This window comes from Syngnathus scovelli, chromosome 2 (genome assembly GCF_024217435.2).
Source record: "Syngnathus scovelli strain Florida chromosome 2, RoL_Ssco_1.2, whole genome shotgun sequence".
In the NCBI taxonomy this organism is placed as follows: Eukaryota; Metazoa; Chordata; class Actinopteri; order Syngnathiformes; family Syngnathidae; genus Syngnathus; species Syngnathus scovelli.
In genome coordinates this window covers 23,434,522-23,458,548 of record NC_090848.1, presented here as the reverse complement: position 1 = coordinate 23,458,548, position 24,027 = coordinate 23,434,522, and the positions used below count along the sequence as shown (strand labels likewise).

At 44.6% G+C, this 24,027-nt stretch overlaps 2 protein-coding genes across 5 annotated transcripts in view; one reads left to right on the top strand and one right to left on the bottom strand.

Annotated features, from left to right (window-relative positions):
- Window positions 1-206: 206 nt before the first annotated feature.
- On the bottom strand, window positions 207-12,412 carry mecp2 (methyl CpG binding protein 2). Its single transcript, XM_049754618.2, has 6 exons — window positions 12,266-12,412; window positions 8,631-8,772; window positions 8,350-8,546; window positions 8,087-8,280; window positions 7,862-7,998; window positions 207-4,563 (listed from the first exon to the last, which is right to left on the bottom strand). The coding sequence occupies exons 1-6, from the start codon at window positions 12,295-12,297 to the stop codon at window positions 2,719-2,721; spliced, it is 2,547 nt and encodes an 848-aa protein (XP_049610575.1). The 5' UTR covers window positions 12,298-12,412; the 3' UTR covers window positions 207-2,718.
- A 7,061-nt stretch (window positions 12,413-19,473) lies between these two features.
- Window positions 19,474-24,027, top strand: part of irak1 (interleukin-1 receptor-associated kinase 1) — a 110,786-nt gene continuing 106,232 nt past the window's right edge. For 2 of the 4 annotated variants that reach the window (XM_068653420.1, XM_068653429.1), the window contains exons 1-4: window positions 19,480-19,899; window positions 21,874-22,041; window positions 22,112-22,231; window positions 23,940-24,013. In XM_068653420.1, the coding sequence (XP_068509521.1) occupies window positions 19,788-19,899; window positions 21,874-22,041; window positions 22,112-22,231; window positions 23,940-24,013 (474 nt within the window). In that variant the 5' untranslated portion in view covers window positions 19,480-19,787. Of the gene's footprint in view, window positions 19,900-21,873; window positions 22,042-22,111; window positions 22,232-23,939; window positions 24,014-24,027 lie in introns of all 4 variants that reach the window. The other 2 variants (XM_068653427.1, XM_068653422.1) reach the window with 2 other exon arrangements.

Here is a 24,027-nt window from a genome sequence, read left to right as displayed (position 1 = left end):
CAGTCCGCCAAGGATTTTTTTTTTTTTTAAGTATTTTGGTTTGTTTGGGTTTTAGGCATACTCGCTGTGGGGGTGAGGTAGAGGATTTCTTTCCCATCAGAAAGCACTTGTTTGCTGAAAAACTTTTTCTTGATGGGAAATGACTGGATTCACACGCTGACTAAATGCCCACCCATCCTCTCAATTGGAATGAGACACTGACAGTGTAGGGGGACAACAAACGCCTTTAATAAGAAAAATAACTAATAACCCGGTAAAAACTAGTGAGTCTACAGTGACAGTGTATTGAGTTGAAAGCAGAGTATTATTATTCATCAGCTATGAGGTCACCACACATCACTACTAAGTCTAGGAACAACATGGCTACTGGCTGACATGGTGGCTTCCGGTGAGACGCGCAAGGTTATAGGCACTGAACTTCGGATCATGCAATGTGGCGGCTGCTTACTGTGGTCCCATACGGTCTGACAAAGGCCAGCTAAGGGGCTTGCAGCAACCAAATGCCACAAACGCAGAGGTGAGCTTGGGTCATCATGAGGTGACCCACAATCCATCAGAAATTCCCCACTGTAGTGGACTTTTCAAATGTCGCCAACTCCTAGCTGTCAGGAGATATGAATGACACAATGGAAATGTTCAAATACTGCATGAGTGGATCTGATCCAATTGATAGGTTGAGAACGTGTTTGGCTTCATTGACATCATGAGCGATTAAGAAGCAATTTCTTTCAATTTGTGCTACCACATACAGAAACAAATTGAGGAAAATCTGGGATCGGCCAATCTTGACACCTCCCAAAATTTACTTGTGGAAGGCTTCATCACGTGTCTAACGTCATGTCACATCAATCTATTACATGTGTGGCAATAGTATCCACAAATGTATCAATTGTGGAATTGAAAAAGGTTATCTTTTCTTAGGTTATCAGAGATGTCCATAATCTTCTCAATTTCTCCCAATTCAGAGGTGGACAAGTCTTACAAATTTGTCAAAACTGAAGACAACGGCAACTATTTTTTATTTTTTTTTTCAAGTACAGTACTCTTTCTGTACTGTCCTGTACTGGTAAATAAAACTCATGTACTGTGGCCAACGACAACACACCCATGGACCCATTATCCGAACTGCTTCATCCTCACAAAGGTCATAGGTGTGCTGGAGCCTATCCCAGCTGATTTTTTGGCGAGGTGGGGTACATCCTGAGCTGGTTGCCAGACAATTGCAGAGTACACATAGACAACCATTCACACTCAAAATTATACTTGTATGTTTGCATGTTTTTTGGAATGTGAGAGGAACAGACAAGAGACAAGAGGAGAACATGCTCCACACAGCAAGACCCAAGACCAGACTCAAACCCACGATCTCTGCACTGTGAGGCTGACATGCTAACCAGTCCACCACCATGCCACCAATAACATATACGATGCAGAATATCCTGATGGGATATAAGTACAAGAATGTCAGCAAAAACAGACAGGAAAAGCTATTAGCGGAGTCACAAGTTCATCCTCGCAAGACGCTATGAAGACAAAACATTACAGAAAAAACTGTGACCACTTTTACCATCTGAGTCCTAAGTTTTGGCTTGATGTCCTCCACAACTACAAGCCAAACCTGCAATGTGTGTATGTTAAAGAATCAGTAGATGTCCCGCTTCAAACGTTCTAATGCTTTCAGAATGGTGAGATTGTAGTTGGTGTTGAATGTAGTTTGGTGTTGCTGCCTCCCCACAACAGGAGTTTGGCTTATTTGGCAAAACAATAAGATAAACCGCTACTCGCAAGTCTTCCAGTGATTGTTCCGCAGAAATCAAGACAAAGAGGAGTCTAACGGTGGTCAGAAGTAAGGTGAAGAAGATGTGCTCTCAGTAGGTTTGCCATGACAAAACACATGGTTCCTCTTGAAAAACAACCAAAATGGAAGAACGACTCATGGAGATTAAATATGAAAGTCAGTTAGAATGTCACTCCGGAAGATTCCAGGACTTGTCAGCGCTGTGTTGGAAATAAGTGTTTGGATCAAATGTAGAACTATTGGCTAGAAGTATGAGGGCACTGGAAGAGACGAGCAATTGAGTACTTTGGGAGTGTTTGAAGAAGCCATTCAACTGAATTATGCATGTCAGTCAGCGATATATACGGTCACGTTCAACGGAGCGTCAGTCAATTACAGAGAACTTTAAAGCTGTAGAGAAGAAAAAAAATTTAAAAGAAAAAAAAAAAGGTTATATTCTGGAAGCGAGATTTTGTTGGTGGCAATGTGTACTTAGCCGTTTGTTTTCAGTTCCAAACTGTCCCCCCTTTCACCCACCCAAATGAGCAAGACACAGCTGCCTTTTGATTATGTACAAACACCCACGCACATGCAGCCGCGCACGCACACACACATACGCGCGCGCGCGCACACACACACACACACACTCTCACACACACACACACACACACACACACACACACACACACACACACACACACACACACACACACACACACACACACACTTTAAATCTATATTTTCCTTTTTGTTTTCCTAAAAAATGACACCATCCATCCTTCTACTCAGTCATCGTCAGTGCTATCTTAACGCTCATTTCATTGTCAAAAAATGAAAGGGTTGTTCCGTGGAACAGCAGTGCACAAAGATGGAGGAAGAGCCCTCACTGGTATCACCTCTGTCCCCAAGGGCACAATCCACTTTCCTATAGCGCCCACTGATCAGCTGACTCTCTCGCTAACAGCAGTCCGAGTCTCAACTGTTTCCTCTCGGCTGGGACAGGGAACAGCAGATGGGGGGACCATGTCTCTGAGCTCCCTGCCCTCACCTGCCCCCTCCGAATCTACCTGTAACCGAGCCCTGCTTTCTGTCCCAGACAAGAGACCGACACCATCTTCCGTCCCTGCTCTTCCGTCAAGATCGGAGCGCATTGAGCTAGGAGGCCCGGGAGCACTGGGAGGAGTGCTGTTCGAACCAGTTGTCTCTCTGCTTTCTGAGACAAGTCCGCCTTCAACTCGTATTTCGGTTCTTGGCCCACCCTCCAGGCTGCGAGTTGGGGATGTGGTGCTCAGGTCTTGCGGCTGTTCACTCTGCTGTGCATAAACCAGGTTGTGACTTACGGCCATATGCAGAGACGGTTGTTGGAGCGGGAGTTGTAGGTGCGGCCTGGGTAGCTGTGGTTGAATCTGCGGAAGATGTAGTGGCATTCGAGACTGTGGGGACCTGGTCTGGGAGAGCGAGGGTCTGATTTGTGGTCTACTTTGAATGTGAATTTGATGTTGCAAAGGAGGGTTTATCAGTGTTGGGGGCTGAGTTTGTGTGGGAGGGCTGTCCGAGAATTCTGTTTGTGCAGGGCTCTTGGAGTGGTGTTGTAGATGGGGTTGGGCCACGGTTCTGGTCTGTACTTGCAGCTCAGCTGCGTGGTGGGTCCTGGTCTGTGTTTGAAGTTGAGGACGTAGTTGAGTCTCAAAGAAGGGTCTGGATTGTGTCTGAGGTTGAAGTGTTACAGGGGACTGGGCTTGTGGATGAAGATTCCTCGTCTGCGGGGGCTGGACCTGCGAGGGTGATGGAGCATGCTGAACTGCCAGCTGAGTTTGGTGTTGCGCTAATGTTGGTGGCTGAGGAGGAGGGGAATGCCTGATGGGGGAGGACTGAATAATTGGAACTTGAAGTGGGACATGACTCTGACCAGGACAGGAGGACTGGAGGGGGCAGGGTTGAGGCGAGGGTTGTGACAAGGCAGGTGGTTTGGGGGCAGTGGACTGGGAGTCAGTGTGTCGCTGAGGTTTGGGTCGGGACTGGTTTGAGGGTCCAGATATTGGATGAGGATGATCCAAAGGGGAGGTCTGTTGGTGGCAATGATGGTGACGCTGATGATGATGGTGATGTTTGTGTGGGGAGCGCTCCTTCCTTTTGTGGCTTTTAGAAGGACTCATGCTACTGCTGCTACTCCTTGGTCCTTTTCCACCCTTTTCATCAAGGTCTTTGCTTAGTTCCTCCTCTTGACTTTCTGCTGTACCACGCTTCTCCTTGTGCTTCCTCCCTTTGTGTGTTTTATGTCCATGTGAGTGACTTTCTTGGGAAGCAGAAGGCTGGATATGGGAGTGGGATTGGCTCTCCTCCAAAGAGGCAAGGTGAACCTGGGAAGTTTGTGTTGGTTCCTTCGAACTGGCCTCGCCTTCGGAGTGTGCCATCCTACCAGGTTGTGTGGTACTCGAGCCTGGAGTCTGAACTTTCTCCCTCTCCTCAATTGTCTCTCTCGTTTTGCGTTTTTTGATTGGCAAGGCTGTTTCCTGGACGACAGGTTTGCTGGAAGACTCCTTGGTAGCTCTGCGCTTGGCCTCAGCAGCCATAATGGCGGCAGTGGCATAGCCCCCTGCAGTTGACATACCAGAGGTTGATGCTGACAAGGAAGATGCCATGGGAGCTGTCACTGCTGCTGAAGTGGAGGCTGGTTTCCTGCCACGTTTTTTTGGTGTGGTCTGAAGGGGAGCAGGAAGATCCTGTTCTGATTTCCTTTTCCTGCCTGGACGAGACTTGACTGACGGCAGGGCAGGACATGACACCTGAAAGTGCCCACAAGCAAGCAACACAATTTCTTTAAAAGAACGCATTCCACGTTATTAATATCTTAATATGAGGGGTGTAATGATACGTTGTTGTTTTTTTTTATTAAAACAATACATATCGATATGAGGTCTAACGATTTGACACAAAGCAACATATCACTTTTTTGGAACAATACAATTTGATGCAATAAAGGTGATTTTAATAAAATATTTTGATATACAGTAGTAACCATGGCCGTTCTGTGACTCAATCTATACTAATTAAAAGTAACTCCAAATAAACAATGTAATTTTTTTATTGGATTTAATCTTAAAACCAATTCAGCTCTACTGGTTCCAAAATGTAAAACAAAAAAGTAATATTATACCAAGCTAGTTCTCTTAATATTCTAGCATGAGCAACGTGCAACAGAAATAGCTAGTTCTCTTTTCTGGTTCTCTCGCGATCGTTCCGTTATCACGTTCATAGTAAAGGTGTATTCAGACCTGACTGTTTGGTCCACTTTAAACGGACCAGGGTTCGATTGTAACGCTGGTCCGGACCTTTTGTGCAGGTGTGAATACATGGAAATGAATCCTGGTGCAGATTAGAGAAACAGACCGACACTTTTTAAAGTGGTCTCGGTTCGCTTCCAAACAAACTCTGGTGCGTCTCGCTTCAGGTGTGAATACAATGAGCGTAGATCCGAACCAACAGCACAAATATGCAGACCAGGAATGCTGTGCATAGGACTCGCATGTTTTCCTCCAGTTCCGGGTCTGTGCGCTGTGTGCCGCCCTGGTCATTGCTGTCCAATGGGAGCACAGATCGTCACTAGCGTGGGTGTGTTTACCAAATATACTTCGCTTGCAGAATGTACAGTCCGAATAAGAACCACACCAAACGAAAAAAAATTAAGTCCACTTTTGGTCCGGACCAAACAAGAGGACTATAGGAATGTTTTGGTCCGAATACACCCTAAGTCCAAAAGTTCTAAAGTAGAGGCGATTTGTCCCATAAATGAAAGACGTGATGACTTGCTAAAGGAGTAGGCGCTTGAGAGTCAGGGGGCTGTGGGAGATGGTAAGTGGGAGTGGGAGAATCAAGTACCGTATGCTTACTTTATACGTTCGCTACATCCTCTTCTGACTACCCTCGCCGCTTTTTGACATGATCGACTACCGAAACTCCAGACAGACTATGGATGAACTTGTCAATACGCTAACACGCACACAGGAACACAGGGAGTGGCCGAGCCATTGAAAACCAAAACTCCAGACGAACTATGGATGAACTTGTCAATATGCAAACATCCACATAGAAACACAGAGAGTGGCCAAGCGAAGGATAGCGACAGTAAGACAATGGTTAAATGACACACGCACACACACACGTCACAACGTCACCAGACATACGGATTTGGAAGTCGAATTTGGTTCGTAAGAATAGCAAAATTTTTGTAAGTATAGACATTCGTAAGTAGAGGTTTCGCTGTATTTGATTAAGTGCTTTGTATAACTGAACAATACTCAACATTATCTTTTGTGGAAGAAAAAAAAATAGGATATATAGTAGTAAAGTGTATTTTCATATTCAAATAACTTGCTGAACAATATTCAACATTATCTTTTGTGGAAGAAAAAAATATAGTATATATAGTAGTAAAGTGTATTTTCATATTCAAATAACTTGCTGTTGTTACTGTTCTGTAGAACGAATTACCAACTGTAATTAACAGTAAACGATTTTGTCAAAAGCTTACCTATTCTATATAAAAAGAATACCAGCTGGTATACGTGTTGTTTGGCAGCAAAAATTGCTTCCCCCCCTGTTCTGATTTTGGTGGGTCAAATACATTAGAAAATCCATCTACCCCTTGTAATGTTCTCACATATTAGTCATTGCTGTTTGGTGCATTGAATGAGTATTTCGGTAGATATTTGAGATGTCCTACTGTGTGACCTGGAGTAAACTGCAGAAAACGAGCATTTAGTTATTTTGCTTCTACGTGCAGGTATTGATGGTCCAATACAAGCAAATTTTTTCTAAAACCTCGCTCATATAATGGAAAATCAAAACACATAAATGTATGACGTTTGTGTTTTTAAATGAAAACGAGCAAATAATGTTGCTCTGAAGTCACTCAATGCGTGCGCGAAAACAACATAAACTTAATTAAAAATAACATCAGGGATGAGAATGGCAAATGTGAAAAAACATTGAAAAGTAGCAGGGGGTCTGGGGGGACCGAGAGATATAAATATGTGTGTGTGTGTGCATATATATATATATATATGCACACACATATGCACACTATAGCTTACATGTAACATCTTGTAAAAGTAAAAAAGGACCTTTGTGGGTTTTTTTTTTTTTTTTTGTTTCGATGTGCTCCTTAATGCTCCTAGTGCCGCAACCTCCATAGCTGATCACATCAGGACAGAAAATACACAAAACCTTCCCCGGGACATCTACTTTATGGATATGTTCCGTCAGGCACGTGGTTACGGACTGTGTTCCGAGTTGTACAATGACGCTGCTCTCAAGCCATGCCCATCTGAAGCAGTTCTTGATCACGTTCGGCTTTTCTATCTCCCTGGCACGATCCTCATGCTGGTGAAAACCTTTGCTGAGTAGGCCCTAGATCTATCTAACTAAATAACTTGTATACAAGTGATGAAAACCCAATCGCAAATTCACATTGTGGCAGTGTAAAAACATTAGTTCCCCGTGTAAGTTAAGTTAACAAGTGGAAATGATGTGACGAAAGTAGCGCCAAAATGCTGGCGGAAATAAGGCAGATATTGTCGCATCACTGCTGCCAGTGAGTTAGATTTACAGAGGCAAGCCGATTTCCGTACTCACAGCTTAACTAATTTTGCCTTGAGATGTGCCAAAAGATGCTGTCGCAGCGGGCGGGCGAATGCTTGCGAGTCGCCGAGGCTAATGTTGCCCGGCCGCTTCCATAACCACCCCCCCATATATAGAAAAGAAAATCTCAACGGATTTACACGATTCACAAAAATAATACGTTCGACGGAAAAAAAACACGTAAATCCGCGGATCTGCGGAAAATTCTCATCCCTGTAACATTCAGACTTGAATAAAAACGAACGGGTATTAGGAATTTTGGGTCTAAAATTATCTCAATAATGATATCAATTAAATCGATCAATAACATAGAAATGATGTGTGGACAGCATCGGTGGAGCAGGATCGTGGGGCAGACAAATCGATATTTTGATGACAAAGACGTATCGTTATACCCCTAATTAATACGCTACGCAGCATCCCTGAGAACGCCACACGTCGCACCTTTGAAGTGGTGGGTGTGGTCTCACTGCTGGACTCCCCCTTGTTGTATGGCATTTTGACCAACAGTTTTCCAGGACATTTCTCCACCACACGCTTCATGGCCACACCTTCCGTAGCCTGACGCATCTTCCCACTGCCTAAAGGTAAAGCACACACATTCCACCACCAGCTTTGTGTTCGCTCCATATGTCCTATTAAACATTGCACACCGCCATTATTTTGCACCTTTGGGCCGTCCACGGCCTCTCCCAGATGGTTTGACCACTTTTGGTGTCTTGGGAGGTTTTTTCTCACGCCGAGAGGGACTTCCACGTCCAGTCACAGTGAAGTCAAAATCGTTGGGATCAGTCGTGGTGTCACCGACCTTCTGGAAGTAAGCGATGAGCTCCACCTTGGACCGGAAGGCCTTTCCCTCCGAGCTTTGCCACAAAAGAAATGCTCATGTGTGCAATAACAGGATGAATGCGACCCATGCTTACAGTGCTTACTTGATTAGGTAGACGTCAAACTTTCCTGCTGAGCGTCCAGACTTCCTCTGCTTAAGCTTGCGGGTCCAGCCTACAGGCAGTGAGGGGTCGCTGTATAGCGGTCCGCGATCTCGGATGATTGAGCGCCGTTGCCTGGGAGAACCCGCAGACTCGCTACTAGATGCTGCTTGCGAGGGTCCCGCCACCTGGTCTGATGGCTACCATTGAGACACAGACATTCAACACACTTCACAAGCATGCTTCATAATCAAAATTACACTGTTAGTTCCGCCTTCACCCACCGAGGTCTTTGACTCCACCCCTGATAGGGGCAACGGCTCCTGAGAGACTGCCACCTGTTCAACATGGCGCCGTTCCTTGTGCACCTTCTTCGTCTTACTGTGTGGTCGTACTCTCTCCTCCTGGCCCTCTGGTTCCTCCTTTCTGTGTAACAGACAACATCCATGATGACATCGCAAATAAATTGTATGCCACTGAATCACTGACAAGAACTGTTTGATGATCTTTAGACACTAATCACTATGCCGATTTATTTTTCTTTCCTGAAGAGGTCAAGCTTCAAAATCATCTTTAAGACATGATAAATAATTACAGTGGAACCACTAAATTCAAACACTCATTCACTCCAGCAGTTTGTTTGGGAAAAAGACTTATGTTTTGGGAAAAATAATTAAGTTGAATAATAGTTCAGTTCAAAACACTGTCATGCACATGAGACATCAGTGTAGCTCAGGAGATCTCATTTCATCCATCTTTTTATTTTTGTGATGACACCTGTACCAAAAGGAGCAGCCTAAAAATGGCCGTTAAAGAGTAGATGAATGTACTCAAGAAATTATACCAAATGCAAAGCCTTAAAACTAGTGTCACCATGCTCCTCCTGAGTCACACTATTATAAGCTTGCTGGGCAGCACATGACAAACTATTATAAAGATTCACTGGTTTCTCATGTGACAGGAAATAGACGTTTGGTTGATGTAAAGCACAACTAATAGTTCTTGCTCCTGCCTCATGACCATATGGAGAGAGCTGTCCCTTGAATTCACAAGCATGAAGTTTTGAAGTCAACCTAAACACCTGAGTATCTTACAGCTTGCGCTGATGAATGACAAGAGGTGCAGCAATGACATCACGTACAGCTGCTGACTGCCGTGCAACTTAACACAAGAGCAGCCATGCATGCTTTCGCTCTCTAAGGAGGTCAGAGCCTGCATGTTACAGGAAGTCATCTTCAACACACAGATACTTGTGTGCAGCTTTTAAATATAAAAAAAAAAATCCTCTTCCTTCTTTTATTGGATCTTAGCTTCTTTTTTTTTTTTTTTTTTACACAAATTAAAATAAAATGCAAAATTTTCTTTGTCTGTATCATTCAATATTGGCATCAGCGTGGACTCGTGTACTGGAACATCTGAGTTCAAAGTTGATATGTGTTCCAAACAATTTTCCAAATACTAGAAATACTTGTTCCTAGGCAAATTAGCTTAAAAACAGTAATCAGCTTTAGTTGCTCCCATGTTGCCCGCAAGGCAACCTCGATTGCCAGAGATGTGAGTCACCCGGCTCACTCTTTGTTTGACCTTCTGCCCTCTGGGAAGAGGTACAGGAGCCTGCGCTCCCGCACCACCAGACTCGCCAACAGCTTCTTTCTCCAGGCTGTTAGGGCCCTGAACTCGCTACCCCCTTCTGCGTAGCGTGCGGCACTGTTGCGCTATTTTCGGGAATGTCTGCTGTACGCGCACTTGCTCCTTTTTTTTTCTGCTCCTCCTATTTATTTATTTATTCATTATTTATTCAGCACGCTGTTGTTATACTTGTTTGTCTGTTGTGTGCCATGTCTTGTCACCGTGGGATAGGGGGGAACGAAATTTCGGTTTCTTTGTGTGTCTTTGGCATGTGGAGAAATTGACAATAAAGCTGACTTTGACTTTGACTTGACACACCCCAAAAAAACACAACCACAGAAAAACATTTTCCTAACAGCATAGATTTTTTCGATATTTTCATTTTTTATTTCATCTTGAACTATAGAAGCTTGCGCAATATGGATATTACCATGCATTGTAATTTATAGCTGTGACATTTTAGAAAAAAATTACCTCATACTGAATTAATATATATTAATAATGATTCTTATTTAATTACACTTAATTCATAGCTATTACTAAATATATTATTATATTACCTACTCTTGTTAGAGTATTATTATGATTATTATTACTTTGAAAATGTGCTATAGAAAAAATGAGGGCAAATTTGGAATCAGCTCAAAAGACAAATCAACTAGAAATGGTAACTTGCATCTCTGATAAGAAAAAAATATTTAAAGATGGCTGCTTTACTTGTTGAATTAATTGGGCTGGTGATGCTGTTTTTGATCATTTGCTCAGTACATGCGTAAAAATTGTGAGTGGCTATTCTTGTTTTCATGTGTATTAACAGTGCAGACATTCATCCCCAAATGGCTAACAATAACATTTTATTCTGCTTCAGCTAATCATCATTATGAAGTTGTGCTGTAAGTAGTGCTGTTTATTTTAACGCTGTTACTACCAACAATGCATAATTGTCAAGAACTGTTAACGGAGAACGATTAAAACAAAAGAGTAAATATTGTAATTCTTCATATGGAAACTAATTGTCATAACCTACAGCAGTGACATCTGTCAAATGCACAAACAACCTACTTCCTGCTTCTCCACTAATGACCATCAGCCACTTTTTCACCCACACATTTGGGCTTTCATGGAACTCTAGAACATACAACTTTCAAGCTACTACTGCTGAGTACACATTAATCCAATCTCTTACAGTACTCTTAATTTTATTTGTATTGCTGTTTAGTTTAATGTCAATTTTAAACAATGTCCATCTGCAGATCTGATCTTACTCTGCCATCCCCAAAAAACGCACCAGCGTAACGCATTTGTCCTGCCAACACTGACCTCTACTCATGTAATTTCCTGAATATAATGTTTTGTCTTCTCACCATCTTCATGTTTTAACAGCACAAGGCTGTTCCTCCTTTTGGATTAAGTGTTAAGCAATTAAGCAAAACGGCACAACACTATTCCTTTGACGCTTGCTGAACTGAAGTCTACACTGCGCTGACATCACGTGGTGGCAGTGTGAACTCTGAAGTTATGTGTGACTAAGTGTGCGTGAGGTTGAATTCTGAATTGCATGGATTACATCAGAGGTGTTCAACTAAAGTATTTTGGTGTGACCCCTTTGAGTGACCCTAGCACCCAGGCTGGCATGGGGTGAGGGTGATGATGATGAAGCTGAAGCAGCAGCAACAATAAACTGGTGAAAAGTAGGCAACACACGAGTGCACTAAAGTGACTTTGAGGAGCTTGACGTGTGCATCATAAACTGTGATCAATATTCTGAGAAGTTTGGTTACAACATGAAGAGCATGTGATGCTTGGCTCAGCAGCACTTGGGTGAAGGATGCTGACTGGAGGTGTGTGACGCCAAGTACACCAGTTTCATGAATGAGTGTTAATACACACTCACGACCATGAAAACACTCAGTACTGACTAGCTAGCAGCCTGCTGAACACCTGCGTGCTAATACCACCGACTGCTCGAGGCAGGAAGGGGGCAGGCGGGCATGGCATCGCCGTCCCGCGGCCCAACCTCCAGGCGTGCGGGAACGTTTGCTCGGCAGAATGGGTAAAGTGGCGCGGGAAACGGGGTGAGCAAACAGGCAAGCCCTAATGGCAGCTGAAGTAGACACGAAGCTGGAAGTTGGTGACGTATTCCAGTTAAGCTCGCTCCGCCGAGAAAGGCCGGTGTAAAATGAACGCACTTCGAAGTGAAATAAAAAAGACGACAAAAAGATGGCGGAGGCGTCCAAGACAGCGACTCTTTAACAGATGATGAAATGTTTTTTAAAAGGAGCTTACGTACATTGTCTCCTCCTCGCTCTCCACGGCAGCCATTTTTATTTAAATAAATAATTTTATATAAAAAAAAAAAAAAAGCATCAGAACATCTCTGCTGCACCCCGCCCCCTCTAACTCTTTTTCCAACCACCGTCACTTAGGCAACATCGCGAGATGTTCACGTGAACACTGAAATGTCGAGTCGAGTGGGGAAGGCGTGCTGTGATCTCGCGAGATGTTGAGCCAGCGTTTACGAATAACGGCGTGATTAAAAGAAAAACCTAATAAATAATAATAGATTGTAGTTTTCAGGCAAAGTTTAAAAGTTGCAGTGTTTTGTGTGCTTGTGTGTGTGTGTGTGTGTGTGTGTGTGTGTGTGTGTGTGTGTGTGTGTGTGTGTGTGTGTGTGCGCGCGCGCGTGCGTGTGTGTGCGCGAGAGAGAGAGCGAGAGAGAAAGACAGAGAGACAGAGAGAGAGAGTGTTATTCTAACTTTGATCCCTGTCCCCCAATTTCCAAAATCCTATCCTTGAAATGCACTGGTTAGCACGTCCGCCTCACAGTTCAGAGGGTGCGGGTTCGATTCCACCTCCAGCCCTACCTGTGAGGAGTTTGCATGTTCTCCCCGTGCCTGCTTGGGTTTTCTCAAGGCACTCGGTTTCCTTCCACATCCCAAAAACATGCATGGTAGGCTGATTGAGCACTCCAAATTGCCCATTGGTGCGAGTGCCAGTGCGGATGGTTGTTCGTCTCTGTGTGCCCTGCGATTGGCTGCCAACCAGTTCAGGTCCCCCGACTACTCCCCGATGACTGCTGGCATAGGCGGTACAGAAAATGCGTGTGTGTGTGTGTGTGTGTGTGTGTGTGTGTGTGTGTGTGTGTGTGTGTGTGTGTGTGTGTGTGTGTGTGTGTGTGTGTGTGTGTGTGTGTGTGTGTGTGTGTGCGTGTGTGTGTGCATGTGCGTGTGTGTATGTATGTATGAATGTATATATACACTGCTCAAAAAAATTAAAGGAACAGTTTTTTATCAGGGTATGGCATGAGACTTTTCTGATAAGGTTTAGTCATGGTGTTGAAAGAGTTTTGCAGCCCTCTCCTAGAAACACTTTTCATAAACTGCCGGCCGTTCTATTCACCACGGGAGTTCTCCTCGATCGTCATGGCAGCTGTTTACATTCCACCACACGCACGTGCGAGTGAAGCCACGCAGATGCTGGCTGACCAGGTGACAGACAGAAACTTCTACCAAATTCACTAATCGTTGTTCTGGGTGATCTTAACAGGGCGAACCTCGCACACGAACTCCCCAGATACAGACAGCACATAACGTGTCCCACCAGAGGGGCACAAACACTGGACCACTGCTACACCGTAATTAAGGATGCATACCACTCTGTGGCTCGTGCAGCTTTAGGACTCTCGGACCACTGTGTAGTTCACCTGATTCCTGCCTACAGACAGAAACTAAAAACTTCTAAGCCTGTGGTGAGGACTGTAAGGAAGTGGACAGTGGAGTCAAGGCAGGACCTCCAAGCCTGCGTTGACTGCACCGATTGGAGAGTTTTGAAGCTGCAAATTCAGACTTGCATGAACTCACTGACACTGTCACATCATACATCAGTTTTTGTGAGGATCTGTGTGTGCAGACTAAGACCTTCTGCACGTACAACAACGACAAACCTTGGTTTACACCGAACCTTAGGAGGCTGCGCAAAGTCAAGGAGGAGGCCTACAGGAGCGGCGACCGGGACCTGTTCAAGCAGACCAGAAACACACTGAACCGAGAGGTCAGGAAAGCCAGGAGGTGTTACGGGGAGAGCCTGGAGAGACACCTCTCTGCCAATCCTGATCCCTCAACAGTGTGGAAAGGCCTGCAGAGCATCACGGGCTTCAAGAAACGAACCCCCCGTCCTGTGGAGAGCCCAAGGCTCGCTAACCAGCTAAACAGGTTCTACTGCAGGTTTGACCGGTCCTCCCACACAACGGGACCCCCTGCAGCACAATCCACATACTCACCTCCCCCCACAACTGCTCTGTCCACACCTCCATCACCGTGGTCACCGACTCTCTCTCTTGCAGAGGCTGCGCCCGCACTCCAGATCCGCGAGGAGGAAGTGCGCCAGATGTTCCGGAGACAAAAGATCAGGAAGGCACCGGGCCCAGACGGCGTGTCACCTTCCTGCTTGAAAGTCTGCGCTGAGCAGCTGGCGCCCACCTTTGCACGGATCTTCAACCGTTCCCTGGAGCTGTGTGAGGTGCCCCCGTGCTTCAAGAGCTCCACCATCGTTCCAGTGGCCAAGAAGCCCGCCATCACAGGTCTGAATGACCTGTTGCACTGACATCTGGGGTCATGAAATCTTTCGCGAGGTTAGTGCTGAACCACCTGAAGGATGTCACGGGCCCCCTGCGGGACCCCCTCCAGTTTGCCTACCGGGCAAACAGGTCGGTGGATGATGCGGTCAACATGGGACTGCACTACATCCTGCAACACCTGGACACCCCAGGAAAGTACGCCAGGATCCTGTTTGTGGACTTCAGCTCGGCGTTCAACACCATCGCTCCTGACATTCTCCAACAGAAGCTCATCCAGCTCGCGGTGCCTGCCTCCACCTGTCAGTGGATCACCAGCTTCCTGACCAACAGGAGACAGCGTGTGAGGCTGGGGAGCATCACATCTGACACCCTGACCACCAATACTGGAGCCCCTCAGGGGTGCGTCCTCTCCCCACTGCTCTTCTCCCTCTACACCAACGATTTCTCCGCAAGTGACTCTTCTGTGAAGCTCCTGAAGTATGCAGACAACACCACTCTCATCGGACTGATCCAGAACGGTGATGAGACTGCGTACAGACAGGAGGTGGAGCGGCTGGTCCACTGGTGCAGCCAAAACCACCTGGACCTGAACCCGCTCAAGACCGTGAAGATGACAGTGGACTTCAGGCGAGGCCCTTCACCACTTTCACCCCTCACTATCCGCAGTAATGCTATTCTCTCATCAGACACCTTCAAGTTCCTGGGAACCACAATCTCTCGGGACCTGAAATGGACCGGCCACATCGACTCTGTCCGGAAGAAGGCCCAGCAGAGGTTGTACTTCCTGAGACAGCTCAAGAAGTTCAACCTGCCGCGGGAGCTGCTGAAGACCTTCTACACTGCCATCATCCAGTCTGTCCTCTGCACCTCCATCACTGTCTGGTTTGGATCGGCCTCCAAACAAGACAAGCACAGACTGCAACGGACAATAAGGACTGCAGAAAAGATAATTGGAATCAACCTCCCATCTATCCAAGACTTGTACCTGTCCAGGACCAGGAAACGTGCAAGTAACATCTCAACAGACCCTTCACACCCAGGTTGCAGCCTGTTTGAACTACTCCCCTCCGGACGCCGTTATAGAGCTCTGTACACTAAAACCAGCAGACACAGAGACAGCTTCTTCCCCCAGGCTGTCGCTCTGATGAACTCACACCACTCTTAGAGTCTCAGAGTCATTACTGTGCAATAACATCCCGCTTTCCACACCTTTTTTGTCTACACTGTTTGTACTATGTGTACTCTCTGCATCCATTGCAGCCTGGTCATCCTAGAAGAGGGACCCTCCCATCTGTGGTCTCTTCTCAAGGTTTCTCATTTCCCCTAGCTGGAGTTTTGAGTCTTTCCTTGCCCTCTTGGGAGTTTAAGATCAGTTTAAGATCAGGGGATGTTTGAGAATATCTTTCGTTTTTCACATGTCCTGAGTGTTGTTGTTAGTCACCTAAATGTTGAACAGAGGCTGTGATTTACCGAAGTCAAATTCCTTGTTTGGCACGCTCAAACATGGCGAATAAAAAACTCTTGAATCTTGAATCTTTTGGTCAGGTACATGGCAGAGGGGGTTGTAATCAGTTTCAGCTGCATTGGTGTTGATGGAATTGACAACAGGTGCACTAGAGGGGCAACAACGAGATGGTCCCCAAAACAGGACTGCTTTTGCAGGTGGAGGCCATTTCAAGTTCCTTCTTTTTTAACAGTTTTTCCACAAGTGTTGGCTTTAGCAGCTAAAGTTTAGCTAGAGTCATTATCACGACTGGGAGCATGAGGCGATTTCTTAACCCTCCTGAAGTTGCACAGATTGTCCAACTCCTCCAGGATGGCACATCCATGCGTGCTGTTGCCATAAGATTTGATGTGTCTCCCAGGACAATCTCCAGGGCATGGAGGAGATTCCAGGAGACAGGCAGTTACTCTAGGAGAGCTGGACAGGGCTGTCGACGGTCCTCATTCCATCAGCAGGACCGATATCTGCTGCTTTGTGCAAGGAGGGACAGGTTGAGCACTGCCCGAGCTCTACAGAATGACCTCCAGCAGGCTACTGGTGTGAATGTCTCTGCCCAAACAGTCAGAAACAGACTTCACGAGGGTGGCCTCAAGGCACGACGTCCTGTAGTGTGCCCTGTGCTCATTGCTCAGCACCGTGGAGCTCGATTGGCATTTGCCATAGAACACCAGAATTGGCAAGTCCGCCACTGGCGCCCTGTGCTTTTCACAGATGAGAGCAGGTTTACCCTGAGCACCTGTGATAGACGTAAAAGGGTCTGAAGAAGCCAAGGAGAGCGCTATGCTGCCTGCAACATCATTCAGCATGACCGGTTTGGTGGTGGGTTAGTGATGGTCTGGGGAGGCATTTCCATGGAGGGACGAACAGACCTCCACAGGCTAGAGAACGGCAGTCTGACTGCAATTGGGATGAAATCCTTGCACCCATGGTTAGACCCTACGCTGGTGCAGTAGGTCCTGGGTTCCTCCTGATCCACAACAATGCCCGGCCTATTGTGGCAAGAGTTTGCAGACAGTATCTGGAGGATGAAGGAATTGACACAATTGAATGGCCCTCACGATCACCTGATCTAAACCCGATAGAACACCTCTAGGACATAATGTTTTGGTCCATCAGATGCCGCCAGGATGCTCCTCAGACTTTACAGGAGCTCACTGATGCCCTTAGACAGATCTGGGAGGACATCTCACAAGACACCATTCGTCGTCTCATTAGGAGCATGCTGCGACGTTGTCAAGCATGCATAAAAGCTCGGGGGGGGGGGGGGGGGGCCACACAAGATATTGAAAAGAATTTTGAGTTGCAGAAATTGAATTTAGGCAAAATGGACGAGCCTGCCATATCCTTTTTTCACTTACTAGATTTTTGGGGTGTCTATATACTGAGCCCTCTGTAGGCTGAAAACTTTTATTTCCATCAAAAGATGTGGCATCCTTTTGTTACTGAGACATTAAACTGTCCATATCAGTATAGATATCCAACATTTTTTTTTCACCATTGAAATCTGATGTGTTTTCAAAGTGTTCCCTTAATTGTTTTGAGCAGTGTGTGTGTGTATGTATGTATATATATATATATATATATATATCCAGGACCACAATCGGATAAGCGGAAGAAGATGGATGGATGGACAATCCGTTCCAGAAGGCAGTTCTAGAAATGAATCGGTCGAATTGCGAATCTATTTTTCCCATTACAAACAATGGAAAAAGTTTTAATTCGTTCCAAGACTTTTTTTAAGCATTTTTTTCATTTGCAAATTCAGCGCACCGCCGAACACGCAACCGTAGCGCGCCGCCGATCGCGCAATTGCACCGCGCTGGTGGCATTATTGTGACAGAGCCGTCGCTGAAATTTAGAAAAGATTTTTAAAGTCCTGATGTATTTTCCAAAATTTAAGTGGACCTCAGTGCGGAGGGAGCTTAATTTGGTCCGATCGCGCAACCGCAGCACGCCGGGCGCTCACTGTCGCATTGCTTTAAGAGCGTCTTTGTGTTTTAGGATGGCTTTACTGCTCCCACTTGCTTTCTTTGGAGGCATGATTAGGGGTTAATACAATCCTCAAAGTAACGAAAATACAATAACGGAGTCAGTCGGCATCCGGGTTTTCTCGGGTCCTTTTGGTTCGCCCTCCGAATATTGTTCGACAACCGAAGCAAAAAAATATCGAATTTTTCGTTCGAATTCCGATTTGTTCAAGAACCAGGATGTTCGAAAACCGAGGTTTTATACGTGGTTATATATTGTTTATATTATACATATATATTTAATATGCAATATAATATAGTATAAACACATTGTATTATAATATTTAGGTTTTCTCGGGTCCTTTTTAGCTCATCTCGCAAAGTTAGACCTCCGAATTTTGTTCGACAACCGAAGCAAAAAAATATCGAATTTTTTGTTTGAATTCCAATTTGTTCGAGAACCGCGACATTCAAAAACCGTGGTTTGACTGTATACCATAAACATGTATACAGTATATATACACATATATGTATATGCATGTACTATATACACACACACACATATATATATATACACACATATATATATATACACACATATATACAGTGTATATATATATATATATATATATATATATATATATATATATATATATATATATATATATATATATATATATAATACACATATTTAATATGCAATGTAATATAGTATAAACATATTGTATTATAATATTTAGGGATAAACCGGAGGGAGGAGGCAGTAAGAACGCGAGAATTGGGCATACAGGATTAAATGAGACACTGCATAAAATAGGCATACATACTGATGGGAAATGTGAAGATTGTGGGGAGAGTGAGACCGTCCAGCATGTTCTGATGGAGTGTGTTAAGTATGGGGAGGAGAGGAAAATATTGAAGGCAAGCAAAGGTAGCATTTAGAATGGAAAATATTCTGAAGGTAGGAAAAGTTCAGTGTCAGTTATTTGACTTCCTTAAGAAAACCGGGCTAATGGAAAGGATATGTTTTTTTTCTTTATTTAACTGTTAGTGTTATTATGTAGGGCGGCTCGGTGGCGCACTGGGTAGCACGTCCGCCTCACAGTTAGGAGGGTGCGGGTTCGATTCCACCTCCGGCCCTCCCTGTGTGGAGTTTGCATGTTCTCCCCGGGCCCGCGTGGGTTTTCTCCGGGCACTCCGGTTTCCTCCCACATTCCAAAAACATGCTTGGTAGGCCGATTGAAGACTCCAAATTGTCCCTAGGTGTGAGTGCGATTGGTTGTCCGTCTCTGTGTGCCCTGCGATTGGCTGGCAACCAGTTCAGGGTGTCCCCCGCCTACTGCCCGATGACGGCTGGGATAGGCTCCAGCACGCCCGCGACCCCCGTGGGGGCTAAGCGGTTCAGAAAATGGATGGATGGATGGATGTTATTATGTATTCGGTCTGTGACTGCCGGATCTCTCGTCATAGCCTACTACCCAGTAGATGGCGGTAATGGCCCATACAGCAGGTGGTAAACTGCCAAAATATAGGAAAGAAGAAGAATAACTTCTCTGAAAGCAACCGAGCAGAACCTTTGGTACTCCTTGAATCGGACAGGTTGGTCCCATTCAGCACCAATGAATCCGGGTGATCTAGGTCCGGATGTATGCGCCCCTGCTGGTACAGCTTGGTGCCGTGAGTCGTACTGTTAGCTTGTTAGCATCTTTGCGCTCCCTTGTCATTCAGTAAACTTTTCATTCAGAGTTGAAGTTTCCTTCAGAAAATGTCCCAAAGAGACGTCAGAAGCTACTTTTTGCACAGTCTACCAGCCACGGTCCACTGGGAGTTCTGCTGCATCATGGATGGGCTATCAGAACTGGACTGGACGCGCTTTGGTGAGACACAATCCCCGGCCGACATGAAACTGGACGGTGAAATAGAAAAGTCCTAATTCGATTGCATAAATCAGTTCCAACTTGCTGTTAAGTCATTTTTTGGTCACAACCACAACTATAGATTTCATGGGGTCAATATAGCTGAAGGTCCTTATTTCATTGAGGACCTAGCTGTTATTGATGAGGTGAACTGTTTTTTCCATAATAGGACAGTGTATAAAACTGGGGTCCCTGACTTTAAATCTAAAGACAACTTCTTGGGTACTGATGAATGAAAAGAACAACTACTTTGATACACTCTTCTAAAAAGACAATTTTGTTCAAAATTACGTAGATTACATTATTAATAATTAATTATATTGATCTATGTGTTAGCACTAGTCAGTTAATTATTTCTCACAAAAATGATCAGCAATAATTTAAGGATATTATGAACAGGCAGTTTTATGGGCTGGCAGGTGTTTTGTTACCATACTTGCCACCCTGTTGGCAATTAATCCATCAACACTAAATTGAATTAGAAATATTCCTTATATTTTTTTCACAGTGTGTACAAAAAGTGTATTTGGAATTTACTCCCACTTCAACCCGCCCTTCTTTCAAAACAAAATTGTTGCATCCTACTTGTCACCAATGAACTTCTGGACATCGTGTGACTGAGCCCTGTGTTAATGTTTATGCCAACATCCTGGCTGCACAGTTATGGGGGCAAAGCTAAGGATTTACCACAGAGAGTGGTGAAAATCACTCAACATTCCTCCAAGTGAATTCACATCTCACTTTGATGAAAGGAACGCATAATTAGCTGATACATGTACGTGCTGGACAGTTTAGATATTAGAGATCCCTAACAACAAGCACCAGGAGTGGTTTTTACAACAATGACGACAGCAGATGAGGAGAACTTCTATGGGGAGTCTTGCAATTATAATAAGTCTTGCAAGTTTATAAGGTTAGGTTACAGGCTGAAACTTGCATGACTTAATCTTTGAGACAAGCAATCTGGCGCCTGCCGGAAGGCCGGCCGCAGGCCCATGGGGCATCCAGTTCCATCACTGCAGGTGAGTGAGGAGCGGATGCCAACATGTTGGTGGGCTCCATTGACAGGGTGGATGCGGTATCTTTTCACTGCTGTCAAGTGAGTGCACCGGATGGAGAAGCGGGCAACGCTTGCGCGCTCACTCGCTTCAGAGGGAACCACGGTGCGAGGCTTGCCTCCGACCGCAGGTCATAGTTGTCTTTCGGTCAGTGTGGTGTGGTGTGACACACAAGACACACTTAGGATCGCCCCCTCGTTAGAATATCAGTTTCAAAACGAAAAAAAGAAACGTGCAAATGAATTAAAATATGAAAAATAGAATAAAACTAAATACAGAAAACAGAGTCACATCATATTCAAGCAAGTCATTGCCTAACCAGAGTAAATCTAAGTCACAGGCACACATCTAAATGCCCAGTGCTGAGTGTTTATGACTAAAAAAAAAAAGAAAAATCTAATCTAAATATATGGAAATAAACACAACAAAAAACATAATAGAAAATACAAGTAAAGTTAAATAAAAATAAAAAAATAAAAAGAAATCTGGGTAATACCAATCCTGCCTGACATTGCAATAGTTGAAAAAAAGCACACCTGGCGCTCGATAGATGAGTAATATCCTGTCGAGCTTGCGCATCTCATTATGTCCATATCAAAATTAGATGTGAATTTACTTGGAGAGAATTTTGACTGATAAATTTTATCGCTGCTCTCCACTGTCAGTCATTGGTGTGTTGGCGCAACTGGTATACTGCAACTGTGGCTGCGTAAAAATATGCACACAGGAAGTCACATGACACCTGGACTTATGTAGCTGAAAGTTACATTATTAATTCTGTGAGGGAAATGAAGGACTTAAGAGAATACATAAGTATACATAATGCCCTTCTATGACACTACTTTTTACCCATTTTGGAATGAACTTTCTGTCTCAGCTTCAGAGGTCCTTGGAGATCAAGTCAGCGTGCGATTAGCTCAGAAGAAGGAGATGCGGACAGCCTATGTAATGAACCAATGGGGCAACAGAAACGGACGCGTCGGTGAGCTGCTGGACCTGCTGGAGCATCATCAGCTTTTCCATCCAAGAGACGTGATCCTTCTCTGTGTGTCTTGTGACCTCTGACCTTTGAACTGGTCTTATGATTACTACTAAATGTCATTTTGACTTCTTAGGGGCGTTGTCTTTGAAGGAATCTCCACATGCTCTTCCTGTTAGTCTCTCTAACTTTGATCCTCCTGCCAAAACAGTAGTGGCTCCTCTCCCAATGGCAACCCATGTCATCAGCACTACAGGTAGTTCAACATGTGCAGTTGCGCACTGAAATAAACAATTTACTAAACAATTTTGCTATTATGAGGGTAAAATGGCTTGTTTCATTAATGCACCATCATCCTGTTTTTGGAGAATATCTCTCTTGCCTTTTCTGTCCGTCATTTTGTCCTCTGCCCAGGGAACTCCTAAACCGCTTAAAACAGTGGTCCCCAACCTTTTTTGCGCCACGGACCTGTTACGTGTCAGAAATATTTTCGCGGACAGGCCTCTATATAAATAATAAATTTATATAAATAAATAATAAATTTATAATAAATATGATGAAATAAAATGATACGACTGGCATAAAAACAAGTATGAACGACATAAAAATAAAACTCACCATTTCATTGAATGAGTGGGAGCACTGAGCTTATTTCTCAGAAACGAGCCGGTCCCATCTAGGCGTAATCGGAGACAATGACAGCCGAAGTGGTTAAGGTTTGTCTTTTAATGCAGGATGCTTGGTCTCCATGTGCCGAACCAGTTTTGAAGGCTTCATTGCCTCGTGAAGCTAGCTTGTCGCCACATATTATGCAGAGTGGGCTTGGCGCGTCCGAGTCACCTGTGGCGATAAATCCATATTTCCAGAAAGACTCCAGAAATGTTCTTTTAAATGCAGCTTTCCTTTTCTTAGAAGTCTCAGCCTCTTCTTCTTCCGTTTCCTCATTGGGCTATTTTTCCCTTTCCGAAGAAGCTTTCCAAACATCTCTGTTTCTTGCTCATTTTTGCTTGCTTCGCGGGCTCGACTGGGGTGACATGTCACATGACCGAGACGAGCGTCTTGACCTGAACCGACGGATGTAATTGGGAGAGAATCGCCTATATTTTTCAAAATAAATTCTTACTCATTTTTGCTTGCTTTGCGGGCTCGGCTGGGGAAACATGTCACGTGACCGGGACAAGCGTCTTGACCTGAATTAATTGATCGTCGATTTAAAAAAAAAAAAATAAAAATCTGTGCGGCTTGGTGGCCCGGTACCAAGTGACCCACGGACCGGTCCGCGGCCCGGTGGTTGGGGACCACTGTCTTAAAAGTCATCTTGCCTGCTTTTAACAGATCTCATCTTAGGAGGTCTTTTAAGAGCTACAATTCTTCAGGAATCATTTTTATCTTTACTAGGATCATGATTCTAAAAATGTTTCCTAAAATTTGGCCACCGGGAGCAAATCCTTGCACTAATAAACTTGAGGAATAAGGCCCCAGGTGTGAATGTGAAGAATAGCAACGGCATTGGATTTAACAACTATGAAATAATAATATGCAGTTAACACCAAAAGGAAACAAAACATCTATGTCGCTCCATCCATCCATCCATCCATCCATCCATCCATCCATCCATCCATCCATCCATCCATCCATCCATCCATCCATCCATCCTTCCCTCCTTCCCTCCTTCCCACCATCCATCCATCCATCGTTTATCCTCACATTCACACATATGGAATTTAGTCTTCAATCAATTCCAGAAACAAATTCTTTAAATATGTGTGGGAGGAAGCCTCCGTCCTAGGAGAACACCCGCATAATCACGAGCTGAACATGCAAACTCCATACAGAAATTATGACTGAATATCTTAACATTAGTGTGCAGGCTGTTGTTTGTTATGAAGTCAGAAAATTTGTTTGATTCAAGGAGCTGGTGATTGCACTGATGAAATATATGTTGTGTTTCACCATTGCTAAAGGAGGAGAAGGAGCTCTACCTCGACCAGCCCCACCCCCATCAAGTTTGCATTCTTGCCAACCTCGAACCCTACAGGTTAATTAACACTC

Bases quoted from the DNA above. Each gene is read 5' to 3' on its own strand.
- mecp2 (XM_049754618.2), bottom strand. From the start codon at position 12,297: ATGGCTGCCGTGGAGAGCGAGGAGGAGACAAT. The intron at 8,547-8,630 runs GTGGGTGAAGGC...TCTCAATGGTAG, and splicing joins GGGTGGAGTCAAAGACCTCG to CCATCAGACCAGGTGGCGGG. The intron at 4,564-7,861 runs GTGCGACGTGTG...GGGCACTTTCAG, and splicing joins CCACACCCACCACTTCAAAG to GTGTCATGTCCTGCCCTGCC.